This window comes from Nasonia vitripennis, chromosome 5 (genome assembly GCF_009193385.2).
Source record: "Nasonia vitripennis strain AsymCx chromosome 5, Nvit_psr_1.1, whole genome shotgun sequence".
NCBI lineage: Eukaryota > Metazoa > Arthropoda > Insecta > Hymenoptera > Pteromalidae > Nasonia > Nasonia vitripennis.
The window spans coordinates 7,898,157-7,913,911 of NC_045761.1; the positions used below are offsets into that span (position 1 = coordinate 7,898,157).

Here is a 15,755-nt window from a genome sequence, read left to right on the forward strand (position 1 = left end):
TTCCAAATTGAAAAAAAAGCCCACTCGAGCCGAGCAAATTGCCACTTCCGCCGCGAATCCCCCGACGGTTTATTTCTCATCTCGAGTGTCTTCGCTCTATACGCGAAGCCGTTAATAAAAGAGCCGGCGATACAACCACGCCCGGCGAAAATATTAAAAATCCCGCTGTCACGAGTCGCAAAACCGCGCGGCGTGTGTATAACCGCAGTGAAAAGCCAGCCGCAACAAGATCGACGTCGAGCTATTATCCGTCAATGGCAATTGCAGGAGGACGGATCGCTCGTTAATCACTCGCGTCGCCCATTAAAAAGCCCGACAAATCCATCCGCGTCGCTGCAGAGCGCTGTTTCGGATCGATGCGATAGCTTGCACGCGACGGCAGAGCTCCGGTCGTTAAGATCTGGCATCCCCCTCACCGGCAGCAGCATCATCTCCGCTGATAGGATCGCGAGCATCGGTCGGCCCGTTACCGACCTCCGACTCGTTCGCAGGGGTAGGTAAGTCTCGTAGAGCCTGACTGCACGTCAGTGGTCCAGAGCGCACCCGTGCAGCTGCGCGCGCAGGCGCTGGAGGCTCTCTCGGTTCTCAGCATCTCCGTCTCTCGCGTGGGCGTCCGGTGGCTTCCGTCGCGCACGCGTGTGCGTCGCGCGTCAGGGCTCCGCGGAGAGCAGAGGCTTCCAGTCTTCCGAGAAGCATCAGAGTATGGAGCTGCGAGGAGGAGGAAGGGCCAGCTGAAATAGCGAGAGAGAGAGAGAGAGAGAGGACAGCGAAAGCAGAAGAGGAGGCGGCCAGCGAGAGCTGATCGCGGAGGAGAGAGCTTGCGCGAGCTTGCGAGCGAGAGCGAGCGAGTCAGTGCTGTGCGGGAGAGATCGATAGGTAGGCTCGCTCCCGTCGCTTTGGCTGCCACGGAGCGAGCAGCGGCGGCACCGGAGGGGGTGCGGCCGCCCGAGGCCGGTGGTCGTCGTCCAGGCGGCCATGCCCGGGGGTCCAGGAGCACCCGTCGCTCACGCAGCAGCCTCCTCGCAGCAACAGCAGCAGATGAGGCCTGCCGAGCTACAGATGGACCCGCGCAGTCTGCCCGGTGCTCCCTATCAGCTGCACCAGAGCCAGACCCATCACACGCAGGTCAGTGTCATCTCTCTCTCTCTCTCTCTATCTCTCTCTCTCTGTACTCTCCGATATCGTAACCCACTTTTCCGCTCGCACACCTCTACGTGTGACCGTGAGGGCCATCAGCTCGCAATCGATAATTGCACCAGCGAGAGATCGTTCTCTCTCTCTTGGGCTCTCTGTGCATAACCTTCTTTCATCCAGCCCCGCGCTAATCCCGTCGATCCTAATTTCGAAAAGTAATTAGCCGCGCGCGCAGCGTATAATGCACAGCGCACGGAGAAAGAGAGAGAGAGAGAAGGTCTGTACCGCGAGCGCGTGAAAACATTTACAGTGTAAACACGCCCCTGCTCCTGCGCGACTCTATATATTACGTGTCCTGGGCGTCCTATGCGCGCGCGCGGGCGCTACTATACTCTCTCTCTCTCTCTCTCTCTCTCTCTCTCTCTCTCTCTCTCCGTATGTGGGTGACCCGATTATAGGATGCTTAGGTCGAAGCGAATTACAGTACTCCGAGAGCAGCCGCCCTCTTTGTTTTCGTCCTGTGTGTATGCGCCAGGCGGGGATTCGATTAAGGCCCACCGCCGCCGATGCACTTTCTCGGACGCGCATACGCGCATAATTAATCGGCTCTATGCAAATCTCCGACCCGTGCGATACGCGCTCGTAATGCTCATAGGATCCAAAGTGTCCGTATGTATAGGTTTTTAGGCGAAGTTATCACACGAAGCTTTCGCTTGACATTTCATGTACGAAGGAAGAGAGCTTGCACATAAGTAGAGGGGAGGGTTATTACGAAGCGCTGGACGATGTTTGCTCACGTGCGCGCGCGGGCCGTGCCAACGTACCTTGTTGTGCGGATAAAACTTTGACCGCGCGGCGGCTAACTCGAGCAAGACGCTTTTTCGTCCTGTTTAATCAGGCCGAAACAAACTTGCGAGCTGCGCGACTCGAACTTTGAGAATTCGATGGGGCAGCGCTTTGTTGAAGTTTCGTTTCCGTTGATGCGCTTTAGACGGACGGTTGCGGATGAAGAAATTTTTTTCAGAGGATCGAAGATTCCCGTCGCGTGCTATACCTTTTATTTCCTATAGCGATGATCATACACGGCTGCGTATTAATAATCTTCGTCGTTAAAGGCGGCCTTTGGGATATAAATATTTCATCAATAACTCGTCTTTTAATATAAATCGAACGTGCGCTCGAAACGCCGACTGTGTAGTATTTAGAAAAAGGCGACTGCAGTGTATGATTTTACCGCTGATCATCCGAATAGCGCGAAATTGTACGTGGGTGTCGATATCGTGTCGTTTTTCGTTAATATTTGATTCTTGAATGATGGCCTTAATCAATTCACATGAGTAACTGAAGCAGAGTAGAAAGTGTACTCTTGCTACGTAATTGGAACTGCCAGTAAATTTTAAATCGTATCGTGGATTATTCGCACGATTCGCGAGAATGTAAATAAAGGATTAACTCTCGCGGGGATTCAAATTTATATTTCTATTCGGAAACGCTGCCAATTCTTTCCCCCCTGAGAATTAATTCAGCTTCGATCTCTATGTGTGTCATTCGTGCCCAGCATGCGAACGTGGAAGACTATATTCATCCTTGTTTCGTCAAGAATCGCTCTGAAATAATGTGCTACACTGATTTACTCGAATTACTATTAGTCGATAGGCTATGCAAAAATAATCTATTGGAAAACGATGACGCTCGTAAAACTATTATACGAAGGTTGTAAATTTTATAAGAAAATCTGACTTCTCGTATACTTGACGAAGTCGTCCGTACTTTGTATCAGTTTACGATTACGCTTAACGACTACATAACTCGTAACGCCGGTTATGGGATTATACATTATTAATTCAAGCCGTTAATTGCCAATTTCTATTTTATCGGCCTACTTGCTCCGTTTTCGTAATTAATCGCGCGCAACATTGTTACACGAAAATTGACTCCTTTCATCAAATAAATTAGGGGGAAAAATCGTGCGATCGCTCATTATTAAATGTCTCCCGAGAAGAAATACAAGAAGTCGTGGCAGTTCAAGCGTAACAATGCACAGTCCATTTCAGTCGGATCGATTTTTTAACCGTCCCGCGGCCCTCGCGTACTAGATCAACTTTTATCTCATTTTTTCCTCTCTCAAAAGCACACCATCACATTTCGTGTTTCGACAGGTGGACGTGTCGACGCAGGTGGACCTGCACGACGGGGCCTCGTCTCTGCAGCGCGGCCTGACACCTCTCTACTCCCGCGAGGACATCAAGGAGCAGTACTGCATAACGAGCCGACAGCTGGACGCCGTGGAGAAGTCCGGCGGTGGGATATTCGGTTGCCTTACGAGTCGAGGTCCCTCGCCCTGCAGTTCCTCGGCCAAAGCCTCGATCCTCTCGGCCTGCGTGCGCAGTGCCCCGAGCGACGAGAACCTCTTCGACGCGCCCTATCCCTATCCGTATCCGTACCACGTCGGCCGCACCGGGAGCGGACGACATCAGATGCAGCCTCTACAGATAATGTACCAGCAGCCCTACTCGACCTACCCCAGGCTACCGCCGAGGTACGGCGGCTACGTCGAGGACGACGAAGAGGACGACTGGGTCGAGAGTTCCATCTTTCGCAGGCGGCCAAAGTCCTTCTGCACTTCCTTCGATCACAAGAGGTATGCTCGCACGTTGATTCGTACTACTACTTTTTACTGTATGTGCGCTGAAGCGTTTGTCTCGAAATTCGAGCGCTCTTTTTTAGGTTCTCTCGGATATGTATATCCGACTTTGATTCGAACGGATCACGGACGAACGAGCTGTTCGATCCGTCGAATAACGGGATTCTAAAAAGCTCAGGAAAAGCGTTTCACGAATATCAGCTCAAAAAAGCTCTCATCTGCCATTCGCACAAGACACGTGCATAGGCGGATGCTCGTTGTATAAGTCTGCTCTTCGGAGAGAATTGCGCGACATTGAATAGGTTCCGCTGATGATACCTTCCACACACACAATACCCGAAATCAAAACTAAGATCGTAAAGCTAAGTAAATGTAAAAGAAAAAAGCTCGAGTACGTTCACCGCGACAAGCGAGTGCGCTATAATTCCTGTGAACCCTGAGGAAAATTGCCGGTATTGATTTGCAGCGTGTGCAGTGGAAATAGACGCGGGAAGCGGATTAATGTTGAAACTTGACTCGCGCCAATATGATAAGGCGAGCGACGCGGCGGCATCGACCCCTCCTCTACCTCGAAAAATCTCTTTCTCTCCTTTTGTTTCCAGCACATACGCGCTTGTAGAAATCGCTCGTTACGCTTCGTGACTCGTTCCATTGAAACTACATCCCGCTTATTATTTCCTCAACTATAAACTTCCGATTCATCGCACGCGATGATATTGTAAAAAATAAAGAAAAACGCTCGTTCGTCCAATAATTACCGAGCTCATTAAGCAGCGCGCGCTCGGAAAAGCTCCTTTATACTCGTGAAAATCGGCTCCTTCTCTCTCTCTCTCTCTCTCTCTCTCTCTCTCTCTCTCTCTCTCTCTCTCTCTCTCAAACCGCAGCAGCGTGTAACTATAATGCTTGGCTCCTCCGCCCCCCTGCGGAGAGCGCGGGATCGATTTTTTCTTGAACCCCAACCTCCTCTCTCTCTCTCTCTCTTCTTCCATTCATTATTTATAACTGCTGCGGTAGCGGTGGCGGGCAAATGAAAAGCGAGACCGCTCGCGGCCAATTTTCCCTCATCTTTCTCGCGGCATTTTTCTCTCCGCGCATTATATATATATACAGTGTGTATATGGGCCCGGGGAAACAATTGCGCGATTGTCTCGGCAGAGCACGAGCGCGGATAATCGCTTATATGCCGCGCGCGCGTACGAGTGGTAAGCACCGCGCGGGATTATTACGCGCGTCGAGTCGCGATCTCGCGAAATGACTCGCGCAGCGCTGATTAGGGAGAATTAGCAGGGATATAAAAGGGCGCGATGGTTAGATATTAGTATAGCGGAATATGCTATGCGCTATGTAAAAAAGCTCAGCTTAAAATTCAAGCTCGCTATCCTTACTCCGATAAATTATATCATCGTTTTATTTCTCGAAGGCCTCGCGTTCGCCGAACGAGGCGCGGCCGCCGCGCTGCACTTATAGTCCATCTCAGCGGATTCTTCCACTCGGCTATAGAGCTTGAACTTTCCAATGAGAGGTGGTGGAAAAAACGCGAATCAAGAGTGGCTCGCGTGGTAAGCCAAGTTTTTCCTCCGTAATTTTTATCCCTCTCTCGACTTTGACTGAAGCCTTATCCTGAGTCTACGTTTCACATGTCTCGCGTTTTCCTATACACGGTCCTCGGAGAATTCATTGAATTCAATGCGCGACTCTGCAAACTGCCTCTGAATACAGCGGCAAGTATCCTCGTACAATGAACGTATGTGTGTATAAATGAAAAAACGAAGCGGCTGACGTCGTCTTCGTTCTATAATAAGTCTGCAGACGTGTGCAGCCGAGGCTTCATATATTATCCGTTTATCGGACGCATATGCATAACGAGCTTGTGCGCAAGGAGCTTTTGTCATACATATACACTAGCCGAGAGGAGAAGGAGGCTCACAAGTGCTTCTCGCGCCCTTTATCTCGCTAATTTCCTCGTCTCTCTCTGGAGAGCTCTCTCATCTCTGTTCTGAGAGCGCTGCAGCTTTTTTCACAATATATCGCTACACGCGCACTGGCGCCTCTTACCCCGCTAATATTTACCTTCTAAACAATCGCCGAGCGCGCGCGGAATATTGTTCCGCATCCGAGTGCAATTTTTAGCTCTTCGAGCGCAAATATGAACCGTGAAGCTCTTCGAGCGCAAATATGACTGTGGCTTCGATATCTCATAAAGCTCGCGTGTGCACGTGTATTCTCGAGCTTGCGAGGAGCGAGTGAAAAACCGCTTTTGTGACTAAGATCAACCGCGTTTATATCATACACTCCGCTTTGCCAGGTGTGTATCTCGAAATGAGAAGTATATTCGAGTGCGTTTGGGTTCGACTTTTCGCGAAATTTAATTAAAAATTTCCATCAGCACCGGACTCTCAAAGTAAACGATACTCGCGCGCCGGCTGATCCAAAACTTATCGCCCGCCGCGCGCCGGTCTTTCATATTTGCGGCGCTTTCGTTTAGCCCGGCGGTTTGGTGCCGGCTATAACCGAAATTGCTCATCAAAGTTTCATCAAAGAGCACCGCACTGGCTGCAGCTCAAGAATATACACTAGCTTTTCTCGCCGAAACCCTGGCTTTTGTGTGTACGGATAACGCTGTAGGTATACCCGCGTTATGTATTTTAATTCGGATAAAACGAGCGAACTGCAGTAGATAGCCTTTAAAAATCTCAGGCGACCGCAAAGCCCGAGCTATAACGAATTTCGAGGTAAACCATGACCAGCAGCCTCTCACCCAATAAATCCCCGCTTTCCCCTCAAAGAGCGGCGAGCGCGCGACTTATATACACCTATCCCGGAAATTTGCAGGTACACATGGCTGCAAGAGGACGAGGAATCGACGAAGATGGAAAAGCCCCGCTCGGTCCTGCCCACCTCGGCTCAGCCTTTAACCCCGGCGTTGCACCAACAGCAGCAGCAGCAGCAGCAGCAACAGCAGCCACAAATAACGAAGCCGAAGCACGTGAGCTTCGCGAGATCGCACACGCTGACCTCGTTCGACATGCCGCGCACAAAGAGCCCACCCCGACCGCACAATCAGGAGAGGCTGATAGACTCCCAGCCGACGGTGCAGACCTCCATGGCCTCGGCCTTGGGGATGCCTCATCCTTACCCTCAGCCCGAGCCGCGGATTCTCGTACTAGGTGAGTTCTTCAAACGATTTTAGTTGTTTTTTTTTCAAAGACGTTATTGCGTATTCCGTATACGCGCAAGCTCTGAAATCCATGAAATTCGCGGAGAGTAGAGCATGTGGGCGGAAAAAAAATGTTAACGACGCTTTCAGAAATTTTTACGCCCCTGCGCGATTCCCCGCCATATATAAAAGTTATCATCAACAAGCCGTTACGTTTTACCGCGGCTGTAAAGCGCGCTAAGTGCTCGGCGCGGATCTGCATTATCGGAAACGCGCATTTCATACACACACTCGAACGAGAAAAAAAACAAGTAGTACTAGCGCGCATCGGGTCAGACAGGCGATAAAGCATAGTAGTAGTAGAAGTAATAATAAAAGCTTCGATCCCCAGAAAAGCAACCGAAGAGGGGGACGATGAAAGCTCAGGCAACGCAAACGGAGATCGGTCCGAGCTTGCGGGGGAGGCCACCGGTGACGCTGAGCCCGAGGACGATCCACCGGGTGAAGATGGTGTCTCAGGGCGCGCAGACCAACGGCATCCTGAACGGACGGAAACTGACGAAGAGCTACTCGGAAGCTGGACAGCTGGGCACGCCGCTTGGCTCTGGACCTGCCCTCAAGGAGGAGACCACCGAGCACGAGCCTCTGCAGCGGACGCAGAGCGAGGAGCCGCCGAGGTCACCCTTCATGGTCGACACACCGCCGCCGAGGTCACCCAGAGAGGAATTGCCCAACGGCGATGTCGCGTTGCACGAGCTGGTGAGAATTTTTTCGGGTTCTGTGGTGGAATTTGAATTTCGCGGTGTAGGACGTCGTTTAGAGCAGGTATTACAGAGGAAAGATAAAAAGAGGGGAAAACTCTTAGGGCGGTAGGAAAGTTGGAAGCCACTCGATCAAAGTTCGCGATTTAATGCGACACTGTACCTATAGGTCCTCGAGTAGATGTCTCTTTTTATACCGACGTTTCGTATAACGCATGCGATATTTATAAAAAACGATCTCACTTTTACTTGCAACAAAAAACAAAGCTCTCGAGCTTTAATGCCACACTCTCGTTAAAAGGGTGTCTTTTAATAAAAGCCACGCACGGAAACCGGCCAATAAAACGAGACTGAGCAATATCGTGTAAGAGAGCGAACGAGGGGTACTACTACTCCAGCAGTATACAGCTTCGCGCGAGCAGACGAAAATGTTATCACAGCTACGTTAGCCTCGAAGGAAATCCTTTGCACATGCATGAGACGGGGCATAAGCATTCCTTGAATAATTGAACGCGCCGGCTACCGAAACACAAACGAAAACGGTAAACACGTTGCGCCGAGGCATAAATAAATCGCTCTTTACGAGCGAGAGAGCCAGAGGAGGGGCAAAAAAAGTGCAGCCTCACCGAACGAGAAATAATTAACGCAATTACAGGGTAAGAAGAAGGAGCTGGAGCTGGAAGATCAGGAGATCCTGATAGATTTCAAGCCGGCCCCGGTGTCGCCGGACGCGCGGGCTCTGCTGAACGAGATGGCCCAGCCTTACCGGAGATACGTCACGCTGCAGAAGACCCTCTCCGACGGCGAGATCCAAGTGGAGAGGCGAGAATTGATCGGCGAGGCCGGCGAGCCGAGCTACCCCCACACGTGCCGTAGAAACCATCAGGATCCCTGGAGCAGAAAGCTTCGTGCGCCCGTCCAATTTTCCTCGACGCCCGAGGATCTCTCGCTGCTTAGGGTTACCTCACCCCCCGATGACCATAACGACGAGGTGATTTCCGCGTGCGCTACGGGCGCCTCCCTCTCTCTTACTATCTTATCTATCGAGTCCCGTCCGACATCTGCTCTCGATCCATTTCCGCTCGCCGGAATGGGACAAATTTTTTAATAAGACGAGATCGTACATTTCCTCCAATCCTCCCTCTATATTGAATCCCGTCATTTCAGGAGTTCCACGAGAACCTCGTTCGCCGGGGCCTATTCCGAAAACGAAGCGTCTCCCTCGAGGACGGCGTGCAAGTCCTCGCGACGAGCGACTACATCCTACCAAGGTCTCTTCCTACGTCACCAACGTCACCTACCTCAGCGACAGGTGAAAATAATCCTCCAGTTATTTTCTCTCTCTTCTTCCTCGACTACGTCTCGGGTAATCAAGCTCGTTATCTCGTGATTGGTTGTTAGCATGCTTCATGGGGCTTTTTATTATCGAGCGGAGCTTGCGTCGAGCGGTATTAATAGAGGCAATAAAAAGGGAGATCAGCTCGATACACGAGGATTACCGTAAAGTGAACTTCACCGCATTATTTCCGTACAGGGATACATGCCCGCGGGGGATGTGGAATACGCCCGATAAAAGAAAACCTACGCGTCGCACTTACCGCTTTAAAAATAGAGCAGCTCAATCGGGAAAAGTGTTTCCGAACTCTACAATCTGCCGTTTGTTTCGCGTGTCTCCCAGTTCCATCCAGAATAGCAGGACGAAGCGTCCACCACCATCGAGAGGCCGCGAGCGGCGGCGGTGGCACGCTGATCGTGCAGCGGCAATTTTTACACGCGGGCTGCGCCGTACCGTCGCCTTTCGCCTCGAGCGACTCGCTGACGGCGAACGACGCAACGCGGGACCACAGCGACGGCATCTGGAACGAGTCGCAGGCGACCGTCCTGCAGGCCGACTCGCTGGCCCTGCTCACGCCATCCTCGAAGCGCCGACACCTGCTCATACTTCAGCACCAGCAACGATCCTCCATGGACACGGACGCCCTCGACGCCGAGGACGAGATGGACGTCTACCCTCAGCCCAGTCCCAGGATCAGGCTCGAGGCCGCCACCCCCGTCACCGTGTCTCCCAGGTATGTCCTGCGTATAAAGATCGTTCTCTCCTCTTTACATCACTCGCGACCCTTTCAGCATCGACGCGACGACGTACACGAGCACGAATGGCCGGCCGCGGATAGGCTTCCTCCGACGGAGTCCCGGACCCTCGCTGTCCCAGCCACACTCGCAGTCCTCGAGCGAATTCGGCCTGAGTCGCTCGGGCACGACGGACATTAGCGAGACATCGACGACTGACGACTACATCACTGCCAACACCTCGACGGGTACAGGGACCACGACCGGCACCTCGGCTACCACGAGCTCGCTCTCGAGGTCGCCTTTCCTGCCAACCGGACCGTCCGCCCAGCCCACCTCAGCTACTGCCACTACCGCGGATGGGAGCTCTTTCGAGAGCGCGAGCTCGATTTACAGCTTGGCCAGGAGCGAGGTATGTTGTATTATAATCCTTATCTCAAGTTTATTATTCAAAGAAAAAAACGCGGCGTCTCGCGTGTGTCTATAAATACGTAGCACTGACTTTATAAAGTAGACCGCGTAAAAATAGTCGCCGTGGTCGTAAACAATGCGCAAATGTACCGCGCGCACGTATAATCTCCCGTGCGCCGGAGAGAGAGAGAAGAAAAAAAAAATATCGAGCGCCGTACAATTGATCCGCGTGTGCATCATCCGGCGCGCATGTGCGCGCGACTTACACTTCTTCTTAAATGCATTATGAATGTCATCTTCCGAGAGCTCGGACGTGTACCTCGATCTCCCGACGAGAACAGCGTTGTAGTACTAATTCGCACGAATATCATCGGGAATAAATAAGCATGAGTTTCTGGAAGCACTCGATCCCTTGCGTAAAGTCGTCGAAATTTAACCAGGCCGTCCTCGAGGAGCCGAGCAGTCCGCACACCTTCAAGGACAAGTCGGACTCGCTGTACAGCGTCCAGCAGCAGCCCTCGCCAGCGAGATCATCGAGCAGTAGCAGCTCCGGGAGCTACGATCTCGAGGACGCTATGCCTGAACCGCCGCAGGAAGCCATCAGGAAAACCACGACGCAGCCCTCCACTGGCGAGCAGGACATGGATGTGAGTTGCTCGTTTTTTATCGAGTTATTATTCGGTATAGGGAGCTTTTTCGCGCTAATTTTCGTTTTCCCACCGCGTCGTCTAATTGCAGCGGCGGCGGCGGCGCAAAAATCAATGAGCGCGACTCACCCGAAAAAAAACGCATCGCTCTCTGTGCTCTCTTATATTCCGCTCCGGCGAGTCTGAATTAAAAACTTCTGCCAGGATACCCCCGAATTATTATTTACTCGCTAACGACGTGACCGGAAACGCGAGCGTTCGATCCGCGAATTGAAAACAAAAATTTGTTCGAATCAAACGGAACGGAACGCGGTGTAATACGTGCCAAAACGCAGTTCCCAAAGTTATCCGCCGAGCCGTATAGTAGACGTGCAGGCGCTGAAAAAACCGATATCGGAAAAGATAATTAAAACCGGTCTCTGCGAAAAACGCCCTGGCGATATTATTAAATCCGCGGCATACACATAGCTAAAAGACCGAGAAAACATCGTCGAATCTCGAGCCTTTCACGCTCAAAGCTCATGAGTAAAACATGAAGCTGTACACACACCCGACAAAAGCTTCCACCTTGGCTAATAAAAATTCATGCATCCCCGCTTGACAGGAGGGCCATCACTCATCATCGGGCGGTTACGCCGAGTCACCGCCGGATCCGCAAGCCTGGACGGAGGAGGAGCGTCGCCGGCGAAAGAAGACCTTCACCCTCGACTTTCCAGCTGGTCTGGAACCGTCGAGCGTCGAGACGGCCACGACTCCAGCCCCGACGATGGCGGACGTCAGCAGCGCCGCCGTCGTGGAACCGAGTCCGTCGCCGAGTCACCGCGAGCGTCATCGTTCTCGAGCCAAAAGCGCGGCGACTCGCTCGCCCCACCGGAACAACAAGCGACGATCGCTCACCGGAGAGCAGCTCATCCCCTCGAGCAGCAGTCAACAGCAGCAGCAACAGCAGCAGGTGAGCAGGAGTCCGCAGAAGGACGAGTGGCGGGAACAGGAGCGAGAGGATCCGGGACACGTGCCGACGAGCGACGACTCGAGCTGCAGTCATCACTACCACATGCATCATCATCACCCGCACCACCACGTGCACGGCGAGAGACACAGGCGGACCAGGGAAAGCCCCCGGAGGAAGAGCAGCGCCCACGTCTCGGCCAGGCGGCGCAGTAACGAGGTAGGCTTCTACGATTTATGGGCCACTGGTACTTGACCCTTTCAACCCCTGTTTCCCACCCTCCACCCCCCCCCCACTACGACGCGGCCTACTCGGTTTTAGCACCCTCGCTGCACACACTTGTCGCTTCGTTTGAACCTCCCGCCCCCTACCCTCACCCCAGCCGTCCGTCATGAGATTTCAGCGAGTCGACTGTTCTGAGAGTATACAGTGTCACTCTGAAGAATCTCGCTCTTTTTATTTTTCTCTATTTTTTTTTTTTTGGTTTGCTGGGCAGATGGTTTTTCGAAATTATATCTCGACGATGGTTATTCATTTTGGGTTTCTGTAAATCGTCGATATATTGCGAAAATACACGTTGCAGCTTTGGATGCCAACAAAAAATATATGTATCCATAGTAGTGTACATGGTATAGAAGTAACTGCATAACGCACATGTGGATAAAACGAATATACTCATAAATAAGTGTACATATAAATGAAATTCATATATCGAGATTATTAATCAGTGCGATGCTACTTTGGAAGAAAAGTAGACGGCTCCGCGCGCGCTGCCTTTTGAATATCCTTTGACGTGCTCTTCATTCTCAAGAAGTTAAGATCGCCGACTTTGTCGCGGCTTACTTTCACTCCACGTTGTGGACTGTATAGAGGGACGAAAAGAGAGACAGCGAGAAGCTGCATTATATCGATTACTGAGCTGTTGCTTTTGCCGAGGAGATTGTGTACTTTTATCATTGAAAAAAGTTGTGATTCGTATTGGAATAACAAAGATTGATTATAGAGCAGGAAGATATTTTTTACGTATAAAAATATGATAAAATTTTGTAAATAAAGAGGTCGAATATACCAAGCTTGATCAGTAGAGTGCTGGTGCATGAGTAAACTAGTTAACGAAGCAGCAAAAGACGACTGTAATTGGTGTGAGAACATAACACGCAACAGTAGCAAAGACACATACACGCCTCGGGATTCACGTCATTCATTGTTTTTCGTAGTTTGCTTATCATAAACAGCCAGCATCGCTCATTTAATCACGAAAAATAGCCACTTTCCACCGCTATACCAACGCAAACTTACCCCGCTGAATTTCGTGCTTGAATTCGTAGTCGTAGTAAAAATTTAGTGTACAAAAATTCACTCCCCATCTCGCACAGTGGCATTTGGAGCGATAACCAGTCTCTCGTATCCCTCCAAATGCACCGAGACAATATAAAAAAGAAATTCACCGCGAAACGGTCGATCAAAAGAAAAAAAGCAATGGTCCCGTGTGCGTTGTACACAGGACAAGAACGCGGCGCTGACGGGCAGCCTACCACGTCGTCGATCGCGCGCGGTGGAGTACGTGTGCTCGAGTAGCCGTCTGAGCCCGGGCGGATTGAGCAGTGGCCGTCACAGCCAGAGTCCGGGTCACCAGTCTTCCGGCGCATCATCAGGACTGCTCGTCAAGTCGCCGAGTCCCGAGGTCAGGCTGAAGGCGCTGTCGGCCGAGAGTCTCAGGTCGGTCAGTCCCGGCAGCGACAGCGTCTTCTACAGCGTCGCCGAGGACGCGCCGCCCTTGGATCAGGCCCACTGTCATCATTGCGGACGAGAGGTGCTACAGCACTCATTATTTTTCTTTCGCTTTTACGTTCACGCTCTCTCATCTCATATTGCGCTGCCTCACTTCACAAGAGATATATACAATTCGACACTATATATATATATATGACGATACAGTTGAACTTTTTGAGCGAACTTTTGCGCAGTTATGTAACGGCCTCGTGTTTCATCCGTAGAGCGTATATACGAATGTCCAGAGTTGGGAAAAGCGCGAAATTAACCTTCTGCAATTCGTGTATATACTATAAGGTCCCCGAGGAAATAGTCCAGCCACCGGCCGGCTTCGCGGACTCACCGGAGGGAGGTCACAGGCCGTCGTCGTCGAAGCACTCATCCTCGGGCCACAGACTGTTCAAGAAATTCGACAAACGCTACAGATCGGAGGACCGCGGAGATCGACGGCATCATCGGAGCAGCGTTGGACGCTCGGACGTGAGGGCCAAGTCCGAGGAGAGAGGCGGCAAGCCCAGTAGCAGGTACGGGGAGGACTTCAGCAGGAAGAGGCTTCACGCCCGGAGCACCGATGCCAGCATGGAGATTCTGACGGGTATGTACTTGTAACTGATTTTTCTGCCCTCAGATCGAGTTTAATCGTGCGGATACCGAATTCAACGCGTATCGTGCAATCAGTCAGCTCACACCGTCCATTAGGCGCTGAAACTCTAGCCTCCCCTATCAACTAGCGCTTTAACTGTAAAACGAAGCGCGACGAGAGCTGTACTGCAATACCAGTTCGAATATCTGGATTAATCGTCGTCTGTTTACACAGTGTCGCCGCCGGCATCGAATATTTTAATTTAATTTTATAAAATACATCGATACGCCGATGCCATATTGACACACCGCAGTCGTCGCATTGTCGAAGCCGCCTATATGCGTATGCTTGAAAGCATGTGTTGATGTGCTGGAGGGAAGTGGAAATGCAGCTTCCATATAACTTTACCGGTGCGGCAGCGTCGCGCGACGGTTCATTGATTTCAATTATATAGACATGAGTTATCTAACTTTAACTTTCTGTTGTTTTCCGGCGTATTTTATATAAAGTTTTCACCCATATAGCCGCTGGAATCAGGTCAGCATCTTCCGAACTTTATGTGCAACTCGGATGCACAGTCCAATGCACTCGGTGCAATTTTTTCCACTGCGAGCTAGCATACTTTTGCGAGGGTGAAAATTCTTGTCGTTCCGGAACTCCTTTCTCTGAATTATATTCGCGTCGATTTCGAGAAATTTCATTATAAGAGTCTAACCGGAGAGACGTAGTGTAGCGCACGTGTATGCGGGTTGCGTGTGGGAAGGCGCTCGAGACTGATCAATATACGGCCCCTGTTTCGATTCATAAAATCGTCTCCCTTGTTTTTCATCAATTTTGCGCTAGTAGTTTTTAATCAAATACATCCCACCGACGAAACTGCTTTCAATTTAATACAGGACGGGAGGACGAAGACGCGTACGTAGAGCCGTACACAAGCGGCGAGTGGATCTACATCGGCGATTTTGAAGAAAGCCACGTGTGGAAGCGACCGGACAGTAAAGACGGGGACGACGAGCTTAAATGCCTTAAGGAACGAAGGGGATCTCAGGAATCTACGGAGAGCGAGAGGAGCTTTAGAAAAAAGTATCAGGTCGCGACGCACAGGATGGTACATCGAAAGAGTAGTGGCGAAATGTATAAGAGGATACAGACCAAGTGCTTCGGTGAGTAGAACATTTTTCTCGACTATTTTTTTGTTCACCCATCCCTCTATTCGCTTCGGCTTTTGCGTGTTGGATATAATTTCTTATACACGATGATGCACGCGCTTTTTATAAACAGAAAAGATCGCTTTTGCGTAATCATCCGAAATAATCATTTCTGTATATACCAAGGCAAAGAGCTTTCAACCGAAATTTCAAAAACGTTTTCAAAGACCATCCCATAAAAATTCCAAAGCCTGCTCTCTCAACGAGCATTCGAAATTTTTGCGTCGAAAAAAAGACAGCGCTGAAAAAGCTCGCACCGAAGAAAAAATAAGAAATAACCGAACGAATTCCGGAAATAAAGGCGACATTTCGCGGTATACGAGAGAGCCGCCGGTAAAAATAGGCGCGAGCGCTCAGCGGCGGCGGCAAAGTCGAAGAAAGTTATACAAGCAGCCGGCGGCGCACGTAATATTTATGT

The 15,755-nt window shown here is 50.9% G+C and overlaps 1 protein-coding gene across 2 annotated transcripts in view; it reads left to right on the forward strand.

Annotated features, from left to right (window-relative positions):
• Window positions 1-624: 624 nt before the first annotated feature.
• Window positions 625-15,755, forward strand: part of LOC100678108 — a 29,318-nt gene continuing 14,187 nt past the window's right edge. The window contains exons 1-13 of one of the 2 annotated variants that reach the window (XM_031932571.2): window positions 625-1,125; window positions 3,294-3,775; window positions 6,611-6,945; window positions 7,327-7,694; window positions 8,352-8,687; window positions 8,864-9,008; window positions 9,375-9,765; window positions 9,824-10,178; window positions 10,618-10,824; window positions 11,429-11,992; window positions 13,278-13,586; window positions 13,844-14,141; window positions 15,026-15,292. In XM_031932571.2, the coding sequence (XP_031788431.1) occupies window positions 976-1,125; window positions 3,294-3,775; window positions 6,611-6,945; window positions 7,327-7,694; window positions 8,352-8,687; window positions 8,864-9,008; window positions 9,375-9,765; window positions 9,824-10,178; window positions 10,618-10,824; window positions 11,429-11,992; window positions 13,278-13,586; window positions 13,844-14,141; window positions 15,026-15,292 (4,207 nt within the window). In that variant the 5' untranslated portion in view covers window positions 625-975. The remainder of the gene's footprint in view (window positions 1,126-3,293; window positions 3,776-6,610; window positions 6,946-7,326; window positions 7,695-8,351; window positions 8,688-8,863; window positions 9,009-9,374; window positions 9,766-9,823; window positions 10,179-10,617; window positions 10,825-11,428; window positions 11,993-13,277; window positions 13,587-13,843; window positions 14,142-15,025; window positions 15,293-15,755) is intronic. The other variant, XM_031932572.2, reaches the window with a different exon arrangement.